Source organism: Ochlerotatus camptorhynchus, unplaced genomic scaffold (assembly GCF_037179485.1).
Source record: "Ochlerotatus camptorhynchus isolate MF236.1 unplaced genomic scaffold, CSIRO-AGI_Acam_v1.1 ptg000176l, whole genome shotgun sequence".
NCBI classification, from domain to species: Eukaryota; Metazoa; Arthropoda; class Insecta; order Diptera; family Culicidae; genus Ochlerotatus; species Ochlerotatus camptorhynchus.
Window position 1 is genome coordinate 4,064,382 of NW_027040666.1, and position 20,501 is coordinate 4,084,882.

Sequence of the window (20,501 nt, forward strand, 5' to 3'; positions counted from 1 at the left end):
TTTAATTGGGCGAAAAAGTGAAACAACCAAAGAATGACAGAAAGAAGCGTTTCCAAGCCAATAAATCACAGCGGGATCTGTAACGAATTGAACATGTCCATGTGTTGAATGACTGTTTGAAATGTTTTGTCTAAATTCAGTCATATTGAAAATCTCATGCCACAGATAAACATGTTCTTTCCTTTATTTAACGTGTTCCGCAATCTAGTGCCAATAACCGACGGACAAGGATTGCCATCCATTGACGGCAATCGAATGTGCAGGAAGGCAGTTTTCACACCTGCGTAGGATATCGCGCCCATTGAACATGCATGGTCCGGGCAGACATGGAATTCTTTAGTTATTGAGAGGCGAGATATGGAACATTGACGAATTGGATTCTAATACTGGTGTAATGTCTCACTACAAGGCCGTTGAGACGATACTGAAGCAACAAAACGTGGAGTACTTCTCCCACGACATCGAGGCCAGCAAGTCGCTCAAGGCCGTTTTGCGTGCACTCCAACTCGTATTCAGAGGAGTTGAAGGCCAATGAACTCAATCCGGTCCAGAGGCCACTCGTAAATACCGTTCAGATGTATCGGGCCCACCTGGAAAACAAGTCAAGTTGCATGAAGGATCTCCAGAACATCCGGGCCTTTTTCCACATCGTACTGAAATGTGATCGATAAAAACCTGTCCACTGTGAAGTCACCCACTGCAGTGCAGTGTAGTTCCACTACCTTATTTGCTTATCCTTGGCAGATACGCGTATTTCGTCTATAATTTGCAGGTTTCTTCAGTGTATTGTACTAATACTACACACTTAAATTGCTCCGCCGCGATTCCAACAGCAGAGTAGTTCTGCAATTTATTTTGCTGAGATTCAGTAAAACAACTCCTTACACTCAGCTGACAAATATAATTTTGCTGAGAGATCTGTTAGCTGATATTTTGCAGATATATCAGCAAAATTAAATGCCGAGGTAATCGTCTGTTGGAGATTTTTCGAGCTACATTAAGTGTGTAATAAATAGTCGAGTATTAGTACAATACACTGAAGAAGTCTGAACATTGTAGCCGAAATACGCGTATCTGTCAAGGATAAGCAAATCAGGTAGTGGAATTAAATGGAAATTACTAATCCTTCTCTCTCCCTTCATATTGTAGATGAAAAAAATTTAAGAAACTTTGTCGAAGACGTAAATTTTCTATCTCTCAAGTGGACGAAGTTATAGGGTGAAAATGTAGTAGTATGTTCTACAAACATGTACATAAGTCGTTTTAAAATGCACATTTTTGCTGGAGGGAACAAATCGCAATATCTTTGTTTCAAGGGTTTACGTTCGTTTTTATAATTTTTCAATACTTAAAGGGGTGTATCCTGCTGGTTAGCAAGTAGTAGCAGCTAATCTTAACGTTATTTTGTTCAGCAACTTATACCCTACTGTTACATATACAATTCATAGGTGGATCCAAGGGGATGCCTAATGATTTTTCAATTAAAGTATGTACCTCAATGTTTTGTTACGTTTTGCTGTTTTCATGACAATTTTTCCAAGCATTTACATCTAAAATGTTTCTATAGAGGTTCATCAATTTTAACAAGACATAAAAAGTTATTTTTTTTATAAGTACACAGTGGTCCAGATGGGCGAACATGAGTAAAAAATCAAATGTGCATGAACATGAAGTTCCATCAATTAAGCGTCTTCAAAGAAGTTTTTAGTTGAAAGAAGGCACATCTGATAAAGGGGTCGTCCATAAATTTGCGAAGCCACATGACAATACTAACTTTAATGATTGACGATTTTTGATAATAAAATGTTCTACAAAACTGTAGAACTTATTATTTCCATGAACATTGCTGAAGACGCAAATTTACTAGCATGCCATTTTTATTCGGATAAGAAGCATTCTCTATGGAGGTCCTCTTAAAATAGATTTTTTTTACTTTAACTTCTTCGTTTGATTTTTCCAATGCATGCTATTTTCAGGAAAGATTTTTATTTTATTTTTACCACATGACTTTCTATAATACATCTATCTATTAATCCACAAAACATATCCTGGTTAATTTATTCAAAACATGATGTTTTCCATATGCGAAATCTCAAATTGTCTTAAACTAATACCGTGATGAGACTCTAAATAGTTTCATGAAATTTTTGGTGCAAAAATAGTGTAGGGGCAACTGTTAATTACTGCGTATTAACTCCTATATTAAGATTTTTAGTGTAATTATGGCTTTAAAATCGGTATATTTCTTCAGTAACCCATCCATTTGAGTTTATTGATACATTTTATGTTTGAAGAAGATTTAAATTACTTAAAATGACATAATTTTTCTGAAGACTGGACATGCTATCTGACGCAAAAAAAACTAAAATGCAATAAGCAATAAGCTTGAAATGCGCAGAAGAATAATAAGAAGAAGACCTGTGGAAGAGGATTTCCTTAGAAAACTGTCAACATTGATATATTGTTATTTTGTTAAATAATTGAATATACTTGCAACACATTGAAAATTACCCAGCTCAGAAATGTTGTGTATACATTGAATTTTTAGTGTATGAAGTAAAATTTTATGAAGCACCTTTCGGAATGGAAGATATTAGGTGAAACAGTTCGATATAAGATCAGTTATTTATCCGTAAAATTTTTGAAGTTTTACCTAGATTGTACAATTAAAAATAGGTTATCATTGCAGTTTTTGGAAATTGTCTTATAAGACGTGAGAGTTCATTAAAGCATGCTGCCGAATACCAAGGAAAAGCACTAATATATAATTAATTGTACCTATGCAACAATTTAACAATTTAATCTAATGTAATTAAAACAATCTCGAGGGGTTGAAAAGTACTCCCTACAGCACAGCAAAAAATAAGGAATTTTACATGACATGTAAACCAAAACCATATTAAAATTACATCGCTTTAAACTATGTTTTGATTTAAATTTACATTAAAAATCATGCACATTAAAGAGCATGATTAACTCATAAAATTACACGTTTATTCGATTAATTTTCTCTTGCAGTGTTTTATTCTTCAAGTCATGTAAAAACTTAACGAAGGACATCGAATTTCAACGATAAAACCTATAAATTTACATGCTCGTGTAAATTTAAATTAGCAAACTTTGGGAAAGCTAATATGGTGGCCGGACCGATTTGTTCACACACTTAGAAATAACATAACATATTAGACGTAAATCAAGGAACGTCAACCAACATTTCATGAAGAGCTTTGAGTGGGTTGGTTTGTTTCCTTTAAATTCCATTATAATTGCTTATCTTTTAACAGATACGCGTAGTAAGGAAATAAACCAACCCACTCAAAGCTCTTCATAAAGGGATTCCGTTAAGAGGTTCGACAAATTTAAAGGATTCAACATTTCATGCAAAATTAAGTGTTTTCAAATCGAAACATACGCAAGTCGACGAAGAGAACGTTTGATTGAATTGATTTTCTCGTTTCTTTCAACTGATTCTTATGTCAAAAGGGCCGCTTAAATGCGTCGGTCTCAGGGAACCTAAATTTACATGACATTTTCGTAGTATGCACACTTAGAAATAACTACACACTTAGAAAAAATATATAAATTTACGTGCTCTGAGACTGACATATACGAGCGTAAATTTTGACATAAAATTGAGTCATAATAGACGCGAAATTCAGCTCAATCCAACATATTTTTGTTTACTTCTCATCCTTTACGTCAAAGATGGATTCCGTCACGTGTAAGATTATGTATTTCTAAGTATGTAATTTTACACGTGAAGGAATCCATCTTTGACATAAAATATGAAACGTAAACAAACATGTCGTGTAATTTTAAGTACTCCGAGACTGTACGTTTGAATAAGCTATATTTTGCGTCTGTTATGACTCAAATTTATGTCAAAATTGACGCTCGTTTATGTCACTCTCAGCGCACCTAAATTTACATTAATTTTTCTAAGTGCGTGCGGTACAAACCTTTTGAATCGTTCAAAAAACATCTACTGCAGTGCCACTTTTATTTTATCAACATACAAAATATTGATTACAGCGGTTTTATACAGAGAGCACTTTTAGTTAGTTCAGAATATCAAAATTTTTGATGTGAACAAATAGAAAAACATTCAAAAATGCTTCTTTTTGATGCAGTGATGGAAGGGTAAGGTATGTACTGTACCGTGAAGGCGGGTTATTCCGCGTGGAAGACAATCAGTTCGATTTTATGCAAATTCATTCAGAACAGAACGAACAGAAAATCCATTGAGCATTATAAAATTACACGCAAACCGTGCAGGCACCATATTTTGCGCCCTTCCTAAGTCTGAGTACTTTTGATTTTTTTTTCTATCAATAGTTTTGAAATGTTGCCAAGCTCGACTCAGCTTGAATTGGAGACCGAAAAATGTGAAATGTACACGGTAAAAAAAACATAATGTTCATGTAAAGTGATTTGCTGTTGAATTTGCACTACTTGCCAAACATTGCAATTCGATGTGAAAAAATACCTTCATTTTAGATTGTATTGCACATTGTTGTTGATGTGCTGTGCTTTGAACTCGAAATGTCAACCATATTTATATTAACAATCTATCACTTTAAGTTTAAATTATTTATCTTTGGATTATTTTTTTGCTGAAAATGGGTTTAAATAAATATATAGCCTTGTTTATACTGTAAGCCTTGTTATATGTTATTCCGAATATGACCATTTCATATTACTACCCATATCACATGTTTTCAAGTGACATTGAACAACATCGACATTAAGCAATACATTTGATAAGTTTGACACAGTTTTGTAATCGAAATTATCTGAATAATATAATATTATTGACTACAGCAACAATTTTGTATTACTCATGCTTTAGAACGCAAATTATTTCGGGTGGAGATGGAAAGTTATCGCTTCTCTCGCTTGACTTCATTTTTTTGTCGACTTGCCATCTTCCCGAGTAATGTTTGTCATGTGCGTTTTTGACATTTGCTTCCAAAAGCAAAACTTATCAAATTAAATGGATGAAAACAATGGTGCCGATTCAAATGATAATCATTTTGATTTAAAGGCTTTATACAGTACATATTTTTCAACGACAAATCACTTTGTTTCAAAACGCATATAACTTGAAAATCAATGATAAATCACTTCGATTCGTAGTGCCGCATAACAGACTGAGTCAAGTGCAAGAGCATTTGGATTAGATGTGATAACTTTTTACCGTGTATATTAGTGAGTGAAATGAATAAGGGCAGAGTGCTACTTCGTCGTAATCGCCCATTTACGTTCTATCGATCAGAAAAGATCAATAATCAAACGAATATCCCTTTTTTCTACGTTTATCCGTAGGACGAAGAAAATCTAATGGCGTTGCAATGCGTTAGGACGGATTTGAAACTCTGAGAGGTGAATAAATTTAAAAGTCATCTTTGACAGAAATATTCCAGTTTTTTGTTCAAACTCGTTCAAAAAAGATAGGTAAATCCCGGGTTGTGCTTAGTAGGAGGGAAATTAAATCAAAAACCCGATAGCGAAAAAAATAAGAAAAATTCTCTATCCATGGGAATATGGATAGGCAAAAAGCATAATTTTATTTCGTATGCTTTTTCTGCTAAACGGGAATTGGAGAGAACTAAGCGCTATTGTAACTTCCGCTCTTTTCGTAACCTGCGACAATCCTCCTATTGGATCCTATGCAGCAGATTTTCATGTGTGTTATGTTGTGTATACTAAAAGTGTGTTTTTACAACTTTTGTTCTTGGTTGCTTGTTCAAATTTATTTTATTCATTTTAGCTAATATAGTGTGCATGCGAATATTTTTATCCTCCTAACTAGGTTTAATTTTGAGCGGCGTTGATGGTCTATTGGTAAGCGTGATTGCCTCTCACCCCAGCAGGCCTGGGTTCAATCCCAGTAGGCGCCGCCGGGATGTTCTGAGGCATAAAATTTCTGATCACGCCTTCGGAAGAGAAGTAAACCCGTTGGTCCCCGGTCTATGAATTGATGGGTCGATAAGCAGGGTTCAGGTGTGGGAGCTGAATTTCTGGCGTCGGTAGCATTGGTACTCAGTACGGGAAACAAGATCGACGGAAAACAAATCAAGGAAAAAATAATAAACAATAAGTAAACATACACACTTAGTTTTTTCTACCGAGCTCTGCTGTGCATATCTCGGCAAAAATAAGTTTCACTGAGATCAAAAGTGGAATTTGAGTATCGGATAATGCTTAGCTGAATCTCAGCATACAAATGCAATGAACATATATGGATTGATTTTTATTCGGCAAACTAATAAGTGATTGTAATTAATACCACATTTTGCTTTGCAATTTCATTCAAAGGATAATTTTTACATGTAATTATACTTATAAAATATGATGTTAAATTCCCACCTAGAGAGTATTAGTACCCAAAAATAGTTACCAGCTATAAACATTAGTTGTATTGTGTGGTTTACAATGGACTCTGAAATTGAAAAGCAGCCGACTTCAAAAAAATCTCCAACTCTCAATTTTCATTCAATTGACTTGAAAATTTAGAAAGTCTTAGTTAAAGAATTTTTAATATGAAAAAAATATATAATCAAACATGCATTTGGAGGTTTTGTCCTGCTTCCGGACACTGTGCGGCCCCGAAGTAGTGGTTTGCATCCATAACTGTCATGTTAAAACCACGAGTAAAAATCTCATCTCCGAACAAATCACGAATGACCCCTAAGTGTTAAAGTTACTATAGTAATAAAAATAAATAAAAAAAAAAGATGCCCGATCGGAGTAAAACTTAATGGCGTTCTATGGGCGCCAGAAACACACAAACGGGAATGTATTCCATTCAAATCGGTTCAGCCATCGCCGGTAAAATTTAGTGATTTCACACATACGCACAAGCATACAGATATCCACACATACATACCACTCGACTCCGTAGAAGTGGTTTTTTTTTTAAGACAGATGAGCAGACATATATAAATTATTGGAAAAATTGTAGAACTTTTGTTGAAACTTTCCTTATGATTTTTTTTTTTTATTATTGCACTGACAACAATAAGTGTTAATTAATAAGCTCACTTAAGTTATAAATTATTGATCGATTTTAGGTACGAAAATTTTCTCATTTTCTTTTTTCATTGCACTTGCCTGTTGCACGATATGCAAAGCCATGTAATTGTAGTAATAGAAAGTTTTCATTTAGCAACTGTATAAGTGCACTACTACAAGAACAATTAGTTGGTAAGTGAGTGTCATGTTCGTTGGGACGTACATAAATAACCTGTGGCGTAAGATGACTGGTAATTTATCATTATCTGCAAAATACTACTTGCTATTGTGCACACCATACCGTCGCTTAGGAAAACCCGGTGTACCTTATTTTTCGAAACGACCTGTACGATCGACGCTTTCGACATCGAACCCAAACAATCATTATGAAAATGGTCGATCTCTAATTTCATTGTTGCAATAACCGATGCTCGATCGTTCGCTCGTGCTCATTTTGACGTAGCAAGACGATGATCCTGCAAATCGTTGCCTAGTTGCCGGCCAACAAGAAGCGGGTGCGAAAACAGCGCTTAAAGATGGTTTAACTACAGATTGTTCAATCGCAAATCAATCGCCAATTGGTCGAAATTGCGTAATAGGCCTCTCAAAAACCCACTCATGCTGCGCCGCGTTTCAAAGTGTGAAGCACGTTTTCTGATTAAAATTCATCTTCTCCGATTGTTGGCCTTGTTTTTGGTGCCTGTCTCCTCTTCGGAGGCCTATTCTTGCCCGTCTTTCTCTTGCTGGTTTATTACGTGTTACTTCTTCCCTCTGACAGGTTCTTTTAACGAATCACTTCAGAGTAACTGTTGTTTGACCTTGAAAGCCTTGACAGCCTGCGGTGAAGAAAATGCACGCCCGTGAGTAGGAGATACATTTTTGAAAGGATCCCCTTTTGTAGTCAATGTTTCGCAAGCAATCACAACCCTCACCTCCTCTATCTCCCCCACGGAATGCCTCCTCATGATGGCAGATGGTTGTTCAACAGCACAAAAAAAAAATCTTTCCAAAATAAAATGCAGAAAAGTGCCAAGCCCAATGGAATGCACGAATAAATCATAAAATACTCAAAAAGAGATCGCTGCAAGCTCACAAGTGGCCATGCATTAATTATGTTATGCGAGTTTGAGGAAAAATTAACTCCCCCCTTTTGTCATGTTCTTCCTATACCTAATGCATTGCTTGTCACAACATATTAAACACCCCATCCCTCCTTAGAGCGTTACATAATATATGCATCACCCCCAATGCGCAATCCCTTTCGAAGGTTGTTCGAGCTTCGGCATTGGAACTGTCTAGCGGAATCGGTCAAAGAACTTGAAATCGTATAAATTACGAATCGGTTCAGATACGGAAAGAATTCGGCACCGAAGTGGAAGGTAGATACTTTGATCCCTGCTCAAATTGTGTTGTTTCCAGAGAAGGATTCATTTGTCTCTTATATTGATTTATGCTGAGTAATAAAATGATCGATTGGGAAGCTTCCCAGTGTTTGTGTGATTGTTAACTTTTGGAATTGAGAATTAAAACCATTTGATTAATGAGGTTTGATGAACTGTATAGAGTTTAAAACATTAAAAAACTAAAGAAACGATGGCAAATTAAGTGAATTTCATGATGAGAAAATTCATACTTTCAAACATCAGCATCACGAAATATCCCCAACCGGAGTATGATGCATCTGCCTATGATCAAAGGTTCTGCATAAATATCGTTGTAAAAAATTCGAGCATACATTATACATTTGCATAGGTAATTGAGAATCAATACACGGCAGTGACATAGTTTCCCTGCAAAAGGCGAGCAAGAAATTTGCAAGATAAGCTCATCCCCGGCGAAACCGATGTCGCCTCGGAGTAGATTGCGTAAACTAGATTCTTCACCCGCCAGGGGTGAAATATAACACTTACAGAGCAAAACCGATTCAGGTTTCGCGTGTGCAATAGAAAGTGATCCAGTTGTAATAGAGCCATTGCCTGATGTTCTCCGGCGTGTCTGTGCGCAATGACTTATAGGCGTCGCCGTAAAGCCGAGAGGAAGGAAACCGAACAACTCTCTGTCCCCAGCTATAAATTAAATCAATTAGAGGCGCCTAACGTATCTGATATGTGACTGCTGCGGTCTGCCAGGCAAATTGGAATAGGAAGTTCACATACTGGACAGTGTGCTGACCTCAAAATCTATTTCCAGTTCCAAAGCAAGCAGAATATAGCACACGTCGATAGGTGGTGCAAAATTGATAAACTGCCTCAATCCAGTCATAATACGCTTGTACCAGCAAAGATTACACGTCGTGTTGTGATGAAGCAAATCTCACAATTTATTCATATCATCTACATATACGAAATACTGTGGTGACCGTGGCTCGGTCTCACATTCGGTCATGGGTTCAGTTCGTAAATTTGATTAACACTTGACAGCCTAACTGTTGGCATCGATTCTGTTGTACAGTCGTCCGAAGAGGCAGATAGAGCGAGACGATCAAAATGTTATTAGTACAACATGTGTACAACGGTTCTCTGTATTTGGCATTGCCTCCCATCCACAATCGACCAAATCGGGAGATATACCATGGGAAACCGACGACGACGCTAAGCCAATGTGGATGGATGGTATTAAGTCTGAAAATGGCCACCGTCCACTGCAGGGCCCTCCACCGCCCGGCACAGCATCCTATCACCGTCGTAGTCGTCATAGCCGGTAACAATAACAAGCAAATTTATAAAAAGATGCCTTTCATCATCGAAACGAGTGAAGTCGTCTTCATCCGTTGAATATGAGATATGCTCGTTCAACATGTCCAAGTGGCGGCCTGCAGATTTGAGTGCTATATTCTCTGCTGGACTACTACAGTAGAAATTGCTGGTGTGCGTACGTCTTCTTCTTCTTCTTCTTCTTCTTCTTCTTCTTCTTCTTCTTCTTCTTCTTCTTCTTCTTCTTCTTCTTCTTCTTCGCATTTCAAGCTTATTGCTTAGCGCATATTAGCTTATTGCGTGCTCTCAACTTAGTGTTCTACATGCACTTCCACAGTTATTAATTGAGAGCTTTCGATGCCAATACCAAAGCATGAATTTGTATATTGTGTGGCAAGCACAATGATACTCTATGCCCAGGGAAGTCGAGAAAATTTCCAACCCGAAAGATTCCCTCGACCGGACCGGGAATCGAACCCGCCGGCTTGGTAATACCGTGCCTTTACTGACTAGGCTATGAGGCCCTGAGGTGTGCGTACGTAAGCCACATTTATAGGGGGAATTTTTTTATAACCTCATTCAACGGGTAAACCCCTAGATTTGTACCATTAGGTGAGAAAACTTCTCTCTGGAAATTTCAGTTCACGAGCTGGCGCTTTTGATTTAATATTTATTTGGAGACACTGGTTAAAATGTATGGAGAAATAATGTTACACTCTTTCGTGCATTGGTTCAGCAAACTCGATTAACTTCAGAATTTCAGCACACGTAACTTAAACTATAAGGAACAACTTTGGTGTACACAGCATCACGATTCAAGTTAGTTGTATGGATATTAATTAATTATGTGTATTCTGCTCGTATATTACAACAAAATACAGGCAGCTTATGCAACGTTTCAACTAAATAACCACTAAAAATAAAATTTCATATTTTCCAAAGATCAACATCCAGGCTGCTCGTGTCTTTTGGTGCAATAACCGCTCTCTAAATGTTTCAGCTTTTTTCAACTTTCCCCGGGCTGGCGATTTTGGTTTAATGTTCATATAGGAGATTTTGTTGAAATTTTCAAATACAAAAGGCTCATATACATTCAAAAGCTAACTGGATTTATGGAGCAATCTTCAGCAAAGTTGTTACTCATTAACTGAAGCATTAACATTAACATGTTAAACTAAAGTCACTATATTCAGTCCGCATCGTGCTCTCTTGCCGTCCGGATCTATTTGCTTTTTTGCTGAAGGAAGTGTTACTACTACCTAAAGTGCAACAAATTTAAACAGCGCTTTTCAGTGCTCAACCTGTAAAAATTTTCTACCTTTTTCAACTCTTATTCCTCTTCGATCCTTGTTTGGACCCTACCCGAGGTAATCCTTCTTGGATATCGATTTGGAAAATTCCTCTTCGATCCTTCAGATTCTTATAGTAATCTGCTTGGAAGTCGATTTGGATAAAAATTTACTGCCGCCATGGCGCCTAAACGCAAAAGAAAGGGGCAAACTCTGATGAAATTAATTTGAGTAATCAATTTGATTTGCTCACGGATGATGAGAATGATCCATCATCCAAGAAAAATTCTAGTAAACTTTCCCGGCTTAATGCCAAGAAGGAAAAGATTTCCCCTATTGTGATAACCACTTCCGATTTCCATGCTCTTCGCATGGAACTTTTGAATTTCGTGAAAGTTAAGTTTTCACTACAAATTGGACGTCGGGGTGAATGCCGTGTATTGACTGAAACCTTGGACGGATTTAAATGTCTTCTCCAGTATCTTACTGAGAAGAAGCACAAATTTTTTACTTACGACACCAAAACTGAACGTGTGTTCAAGGTTGTCATGAAAGGACTGCCCAGTGGTGAATCCCTGGATCAGATCAAAGATGAACTGGCAAAATTACTTGGAGTTGTGCCATTCCAAGTAATCAAAATGAAAATGAAATCCCGTCCTGGCGATTCGCGCAACGGGATTTCTTATGATTTTTATTTAGTTCACTTCAAGTCTAGTGAACTAGACAACCTTAAGGCCTTAGAAAAAGCTAGCATTATGCTCCATGTCCGAGTGAAGTGGGAACACTTCAGGAAGACTGGAGGAAATTTCCAAAACCTCACTCAGTGCCGTAAGTGCCAGGGATGGGGTCACGGAACTAAAAATTGCTACATGCCAGCTAAATGCATGAATTGTGGTGAGTCCTCTCACGCAAAAGACGACTGTCCTGTGAAGGAAGATCCTAAGAAATTTAAATGTTCAAATTGTGGTGAAAACCACAAATCCAATTTTTGGAAATGTAAGACTCGCAAAGCGATCCTTCAATCTCGTTCTAAGCGACAGGTAGGAAACGCTCCACATTTCCAAACAGGTACAAATTCCTCTGCTGTTAACAACGGTAGCGTGGAACAAATTCTACATTCGTACCCGTAGGTACAAATATCACACCTGCTTCAAATTTTTCGTATGTGCCTTTGCAAATCAAAGATGAAATTAATTATGCTCTTGAAGCTCTGACTACTTCTATAGTTGAAGCAAGAGCTGCCTCAGTACCAAAATGCGAGGTTAAATTCGATTCAATTACAATAGACGACGATCTTCAGCTCTTGATCCGTCTTCAAAATGTCCGTAGGAGACAATATCACAGAATACGCGATCCTGCCATGAAAATTATCTGGCGGGATTTGCAAAAACAAATAAAAAAGCGATTCTATGCCCTGAGGAACAAAACTTGAAAATAATGATTCTAAATTAGACCCGAGCTCCAAACCCTTTTGGAAACTCACAAAAATTTTGAAAAAACCTCAAAAGCCTATTCCAGCGCTTAAAGAAGGTGGTAAAATTTTGATCACAAATTTTGAAAAAGCTCAGAAACTTGCTAAGCAATTCGAGAGTTCCCATAATTTCAGTTTGGGTCTTACTAGTCCTATTGAGAATCAGGTTGCTCGGGATTATCTGAATATTTTCTCTCGGGAAAATATTTTTGATTATTCCTGGGGGACTGATTTGGACGAAGTAAGGTCTATAACTAAAAAGTTTCAAAATATGAAAGCTCCAGGTGATGATGGAATTTTCTATATCCTCATCAAAAAACTCCCAGAGAGTACCTTGTCTTTCTTGGTAAAATTATTTAACAGATGTTTCCATTTAGCATACTTTCCTGATAAATGGAAAAATGCAAAAGTTGTTCCAATTTTGAAGCCGGATAAAAATCCAGCTGAAGCTTCTAGCTACCGCCCAATAAGTTTGCTTTCTTCAATAAGTATACTTTTTGAAAAGATAATTTTGAATAGAATGATGCTTCACATCAATACGAACTCAATTTTTGCAGATGAGCAGTTTGGATTTCGCCATGGGCATTCAACTACTCATCAACTCTTAAGAGTTACCAATTTAATTCGTTCAAACAAATCTTAAGGCCACTCAACTGGAGTTGCTCTTCTAGACATAGAAAAAGCATTCGACAGTGTTTGGCATGAAGGTTTGATTGCTAAATTGAAAAAGTTTAATTTTCCACTTTATATTTTGAAATTAGTTCAACATTATTTAACTGACAGAACTCTGCAGGTAAATTATCAAAATTCCAAATCTGATCGACTACCTGTTAGAGCAGGAGCTCCTCAGGGTAGCATTCTTGGGCCTATATTGTATAACATTTTCACTTCGGTCCTCCCTGATTGGCCTCAGGGTTGTCACAAATCTTTGTTCACTGATGACACAGGCATTTCCGCTAAAGGAAGAAGTCTTCGTGTTATTTGCAGCAGACTGCAGAAAAGTTTAGATATTTTCTCTTCTTATTTACAAAAATGGAAGATTTCTCCCAACGCTTCCAAAACTCAACTTATAATATTTCCACATAAGCCTAGAGCTTCCTTTTTGAAACCTAGTAGTAGTCACATGATCACTATGAACGGAGTTCCAATTTCCTGGTCAAATCAAGTGAAATATCTTGGATTAATACTTGACCGAAAATTAACTTTTAAAGATCACATTGAGGGCATTCAAGCCAAATGTAACAAATATATAAAATGTTTGTATCCTCTTATAAACAGAAAATCCAAACTTTGCCTGACGAATAAACTTCTAATATTTAAACAAGTTTTTAGACCGGCCATGCTTTACGCTGTGCCAATATGGTCTTGTTGTTGCACTACCAGGAAAAACAGGAACCAGGAAAATGATTTTGAAAATGCCTCCCTGATACAGTACTACCGAAGTACATAGAATTTCGAATTTTGAGACTTTAGAACAAATGTCCAACAAAATAATTAATAATTTCAGGCAAAAATCGTTGCAATCCTCAATTGCAACGATTAATTCCCTTTATACTTAGATAAGATTTAGTTTAATTTTTCAGTTTTAAGATATCAGTTGTTATACTGACATGCAAGTTTAAAAAACCTGTTTAAAATACTGAATTGCAAGACAGGAACAACGTAAAAACACTTAGATATTGCGGTAGTACACAATGCCTTTCAAAAATAATTACAGTGAATATTCATTTCCAAAGAGATATACGAACTGTTTCAACTTGCACCGGTGTACCTTAACTATGATGTTTACTATCAAAACATTAAACAGGTGGAGAACCTGTATACAAGCTTTTGCTCTGACTTTGAAATTAAATAGCTGAATCCCCTAATTTTCAATTAATGTTGTACTATGTTGTTAGTTATGTTAGTTAATGTTGTTGTACTTGTAGCACCTACTTATTGGAAACCAAACATTGAATTTGAGAAAAGTCGCAGTATTCTATTTTGCAATCATTCTACGAACACGCTGTAAAGTACATAATGATGATGCCGTATAATCGTTACACCCCTTCCTCATTTACTTCGTTGACAAATGAACAAACATTTTGTTCAATATTTAAAGTACCGTCTTCTCACAGGTAAAACAACTGCCTGTTGCGCTATCATAAAATGCAATCTTCACTTTCTTCTCTGCTTCAGAAACCTAATTTGAAACTAATGATGGAGCTACTGAAAACAGTTAATTTATTTTTTAGCAATTGTTTTATCCCACAACATGTGTGGCGTTTTTGTGTACTATACTGAGGTGCAAATCAACAAAAAATGTGTGAAGAAAAAGTTTCAAATTTAGTGTACATTGATTACAGCAAAATAACTCAACATTTATCAACCCAAGATGCCGCAAATAAGCTGGGTGTATCGTCTACAACCGTGCATCGAGCCAAAAAACGAGCCGGACTATCGACTTACAAGAAGGTAGTGACTCCAAATCGCGATGATAAACAAAATACGACGACCAAAGCGCGATCCCGGAGGCTGTACACGACGATGCTGACGAAGTTTGACTGCGTGGTAATGGACGACGAAACCTACGTCAAAGCCGACTACAAGCAGCTTCCGGGACAAGAGTTTTATACGGCAAAAGGAAGGGGAAAGGTAGCAGATGCTTTCAAGCACATGAAACTGTCAAAGTTCGCAAAGAAATATCTGGTTTGGCAAGCCATCTGTACCTGTGGCTTGAAAAGCAGAATTTTCATAGCTTCCGGGACTGTCAACCAAGAAATTTACGTGAAAGAGTGTTTGAATAAACGTCTGCTGCCTTTCCTGAAGAAACACGGTTGTTCCGTACTGTTTTGGCCGGATTTGGCATCTTGCCATTACGGTAAATAGGCCATGGAGTGGTACGCCGCCAACAACGTGCAGGTGGTTCCCAAGGACAAGAACCCTCCCAACACGCCAGAGCTCCGCCCAATTGAGAAATACTGGGCTATTGTCAAGCGGAACCTAAAGAAGACCAAAAAAACTGCTAAGGGCTAGCAGCAGTTCAAGGCAAACTGGCTTTCTGCGGCGAAGAAGGTGGACAAGGTGGCTGTACAAAATCTGATGGCAGGGGTCAAGCGTAAGGCCCGGCAATTCGGATTTGGAAAAGCGGAAGCCTAACTGAATATTTTTCCTGAATTTTATACTAATTGAACTTGAAAAAGAAATTTAATTTGATTTTTTAAATAAACGATTTCACCGATTTACATGCGTTTTCCCTTGACCAAATTTTGACCGTATCACCCTTTAGTTATGTAGGGAAAATTCTGTCAATTCTTAACCATTACATTAAATTTAAATACATTATCTCATGCGTTAGATGAACCGTGGTCTGATTATGCTAACATGAATTGTCGCAAGTTTTGAACCATAACCGAAACATTAAAGTACTTTAAAAATTTAGGATAAAGTATAATTATCAAAAATGCATGACATACCTCAATTTTGCGTAGTTCTACGTCGTACTGTGGTCGTGTCTAGGACACAACCCTTTAATTGTTTACCTCTATCTTCAACAGTTAATCCGCAAACCCGGTGAGAACATGGCCTTCAAGATGCAGACCGATCAGCCTCCTTTCTTTAAACTACCGCTTAAACTTTAAACTATCGCTTTGTCCACCCCAGTAGGAGTTCCACAAGGCAGTCTGCTGGCCCTTTGCTCTACAACATCTACACTTCTGACATTCCTCCCCTCGATTCTTCCTGTTCGCAGATGATACCGCAATAGCCGTCAAAGGAAGGATGCCTTGAGAAATAGCTTACAAACTTCAACGAAACCTTAGCGGCGCCGGTGGTTGAGTGGACCTGGGTTCAATCCCAGTTGGTGTCGTTGGGTTTTCCTGAGGTGTAAACTATCTGATTACGCCACGAGAAGTAAAGCCGTTGGTCCCCTATCCATGAGCTGATGGATCGATAGGTAGGGTCCAGGTGTGGGAGCTGCCTTCCTGGCGTCGGTAGCAATGTCTAAAAATGTCAGATTTTGTTTACTTTTCCGTAGCAAACAACAAGTAGTAGATTTAACAACGTAAATTTACAATTAATTAATTAGTTGACTTGTGAAATCACGAAATGTGAAAAAGGACGCTACAAGGAATAACCTTAAAAGAATTCGTCAAAGATTAATTTAATTCAGGCTACACACTTCCTGGACGGCGACGACTTCCTGGAGGCCTCGTTCGAATACCTGAAATCTCAACGCACAGAAACGAACTACCTAACTTCAGACAAAATACTGCTCCATGGTGCAAAAATAAGATGAATCTTAACGTTCTCAAGTCGACGCCGTCGGAACGCGTTACTTTGTGGTTTGGCTTTTGCATACAGATTTGGTTTAGGTGTTCGTTCACTTCCTGATCGCGCAGAATGACATCCAACCGCGACGGTAAGTGTCAAAATGCAACAAACCCACATCACCGCCACAACGGCGATCCCGCTGCGCCGAAGGTGATGCTTCCTGCCGCGAGTAATATCGAATGTTCAGTTCAGGTTCGCCGTAAATCACAGAATTGGGTCTCCCGGGATTTTAGCCGGGATTACACTATGGAAGCGAATGAAGTACGTCTTTGTGTCACCGAGAGCATTTTCTTCACTGCGGGCTACATGAGGTGATTTACAGTTAACTGGATTAACTCAATCTTTTGAACAAATTTCACCTGGTTCAACTGGTCGCTTAACCTCTTTTCTGAGTAATAACATAAATATTACGAACTGTACTGATTCACTTGTTGACTATGCACTGGTAACTATACATTACCACCAGTAGAAGAGGTTTTTTGTATTCCGTGCAAGTCCGGAAGTTTTTTAGTGTCAGCAAGCGTGTTTAGATGTCCAACAAACTTACAGTATGCACCATAAAATAGTCATTACAAAATACATAAAATTCCCAAGCAAAGTCTGATATCAAATTGAAAACTAAATTTGATGTTATGATGTTGCTGATAATGAACACTCAGGTTGCTGTCGTTTTAGTTGTTTCTGTGACATCAATTGATTCTGCTATTAGTGAGAGCAAACTTAAAACTAAATTTAGATGTAAATGTTTCCTGTTGATAACAAAACGTGTATTCAATTTGATGTTCTGCTAAGGCACTGAAAACAAAACTGCAACAACATATTTTTGAAGAGCAAATGTACATAAAAATGAAAACAACATTTGTAATCAAATTTGTCAATTGCGTCAACTGAAATAAAATTATGATTTCAGTTTGAAGTTGATATCAAAATTAGATTTCGATTTGCTGTCATTTTGATGCTGGACATTTCTAGGGTTGCTACTGTATCAAGTGTAATAAATACAAGCTACAAACAACACCAGAACATACATTTCTAAGCTCCAACGTGACTAAACCCCACTTCACTCTCCTCAAACCACCCGGAGAAATATTGTATGCTTCAAACAGTGCTAAGAAATTACAGTTGACTGCATTTTGCTACCAATCAACATAACCTGAAAGCGAACAATGCGCTAGCAAATTAAAATCACATACCCATTTGACACAAATAAATTGTGGCATTTTACATTTTTGGCTTCCCACTGCACACCTCTTAAAGTGCCACCAATTCCATTGAATGGTGGTGACGGTGACTGGAAATGGGGGTAAAATAATTTCAAATATTTTACTATACATTGTTTGTGTGGATATAGGTGCATATGGTTGACATACGGCTAGAAAAAAATGAATGATTACGAACACCAAACCTTTAAATTGCAAGCATATTTATAGTATTTGAAATTGAATTAATTTGCATACTTGGTTTCATTAACGTGTCGGCACCACCACCCGATGATGACAGTTGAAACATTTACCAATGGTTTACCATGGCAACGTCAATCGCATTTGATGGAACTCTAACGACCAGCTGGCTATGACTAAAAAAAGGCCCATCCCATGTGGAGGCGACACGTGCTATGCGGCATCTTCTTCAAACGTAGGAAATAAACGGGTAGGTACCTATTGCTCTGAACGCAATTTTGAAATCGGAACGGATGTTTCCGAATACCAAACATAAAACAACGTTTGTTTTACAGCAGTGAACTGGTGATGATCAGAAATAGTCATTAGGTGAGATTGTGCAAGGTGCCGGGAATAATTTCACAGAAGAGAATGCTTTGTTACCATTTATGAAATCATATATTTGAAATGTTCAATTACGAGAGCCTTACGGAGCCGTGCTTTCTTGTTTTTGAAATTCCACAAAAAAATACTTAAATCTTGGAAAAAAAAAGATTTTTTTTCTCTTTTTAAACAATTGACTTAATTTACCTTCTGACGACAATAGCTAAGGTATTGCAGAAGCCGTCATTTCCACTATCATCTTTATTCTCCTAAAATCAAGTTTTCCAAACAAACAATACCAAACAATCAATAAATAAATCCGATCAGCAGTCACAAATAGCAGAACAAAATCACAACATATATTAAGCATAACTTGCCATCAGTCATAAATTGTTTTATTGCATCTAGCCAATTGTATAGCGCCAAGACCGTGAGGCAAGTGAAATTTACGACAATGCTAATTATTTTCTTTTTCCTCCATTTTTCTCTCCCCGGCAGGCAACGAGGAAGGTGTCAAAACGTGGATATTTATTCGTGGCACCCGACTGGGACTTCAGCAATCCACTCTACAGAACAAAGGTAAGTCTTCTGTGCAGTGTGAGAGCGAGAGCTAAGGGCTCTAGTTTCTGCAAAGCCACAGGCTTCATTTGCATTTTTGCTCGTTCATATTAATGTCTCCCTCAACAAAGCAACTTGTGGACAATTTTCATTTCACTCGTTTCCATACAAACAGTGCACAGTCGGTGCAGTCAGCTTTCGACTTGAATATTCTATCTGTTCTCTAACATCACTCAGGTCCGCAACGACTGTTGATAGGTTTATCCTAGAGGCACTTTTTTCCAAATTCGGCCCTGCTGTGTGATGACGACGACGATGGGGGAAGTACCGTCGAAATCCAACCCAGACAGTCAGATTTGATAGCCTCAGCTGTTCAAGTCAGACGAAAGGATTTATGTGCTTACCGCATTTGTTTGTTTACCACTTTCAGCTGTTTACCCCTGGGCGATTTGAGGTGCAAATTGAATCATTAGCAGAAATGCACGAAAGGTGCGCTGATTTACTTACGTATTCACTATCATTCGTTTTAAATCTGTTTGGAATATCCTATATTTATACAGTAGCTACATAACTATTACTAACTTTATTCTCGTAAATTGATTGAAAATTACCAATAAACTTATTAGGTGAGGAGTAACGCACATCGCGGAAAAATGGACGAAAAAATTGATTTAATTTTGTAACATTTCTGAAACTCGCTGAATTAAAAGTATGGTTCATATCATTTCTATAGACCCAAATGATCTTGTTTTATTATTAATTGGGTAATGCTTTATTGTTATACTTTTCATAATTTTAAAGCCCAATAAAATGATATGGCAGACAGAGATTAAATTTTACATTGTGTCTTTTTAACTATTTATAAGATTTTCTCATTCAACCGTTGCACAATGGGAAAAAATGGACGGAAAAAAACATTTAATTGTGTGCCACTGAAATTCGCTGAAACAAATATATAGGGAAAATGGATGTACTGTCGCCCTAAATGTTCCTAATTTGGGCCCATACATATTTATTTTTCAATTGACTAAATTTTCAATAGCGACCAAAATATCCATTAGTACCGTCGGAATGATGCGTTCATCTAGATAAAATTGATAAATAGGATATTTTTAGCGATGGGCCCAATCTAAGATCCATAGGCCAACATTAGAGCCATTTCCCTTAGTTCATATCATTTCTGTAGGTAAGAAACATGCGGAATTTAATGGAAATAGTTTCATCCTGGGGAGAATTTATTTATTTTTTATTTCCTTGATTTGTTTTCCATCGATCTTGTTTTCCGTGCTGAGCACCAATGCTTCCGACGCCAGGGAGGTAGCTCACACACCTGGACCCTACCTATCGACCCACCAACTCATGAACCGCGGATCAACGGCTTTACGGCCGAAGGAAGGCGTGA

General features: G+C 37.4%; 3 protein-coding genes across 5 annotated transcripts in view; 2 read left to right on the plus strand and 1 right to left on the minus strand.

Moving 5' to 3' along the window:
- The window catches only part of osp (outspread), a 534,113-nt gene that overhangs the window by 278,085 nt on the left and 235,527 nt on the right, over positions 1-20,501 (plus strand). For all 3 annotated transcript variants that reach the window (XM_065222626.1, XM_065222627.1, XM_065222629.1), the window contains exon 2: positions 19,040-19,120. In XM_065222626.1, the coding sequence (XP_065078698.1) occupies positions 19,040-19,120 (81 nt within the window). The remainder of the gene's footprint in view (positions 1-19,039; positions 19,121-20,501) is intronic.
- The window catches only part of LOC135701770 (CLIP domain-containing serine protease B15-like), a 279,004-nt gene that overhangs the window by 239,939 nt on the left and 18,564 nt on the right, over positions 1-20,501 (minus strand). The gene's annotated exons all lie outside the window — the stretch shown is intronic.
- puml (pummelig) overlaps positions 1-20,501 on the plus strand; it is a 418,871-nt gene that overhangs the window by 124,900 nt on the left and 273,470 nt on the right. The window lies entirely within an intron of this gene.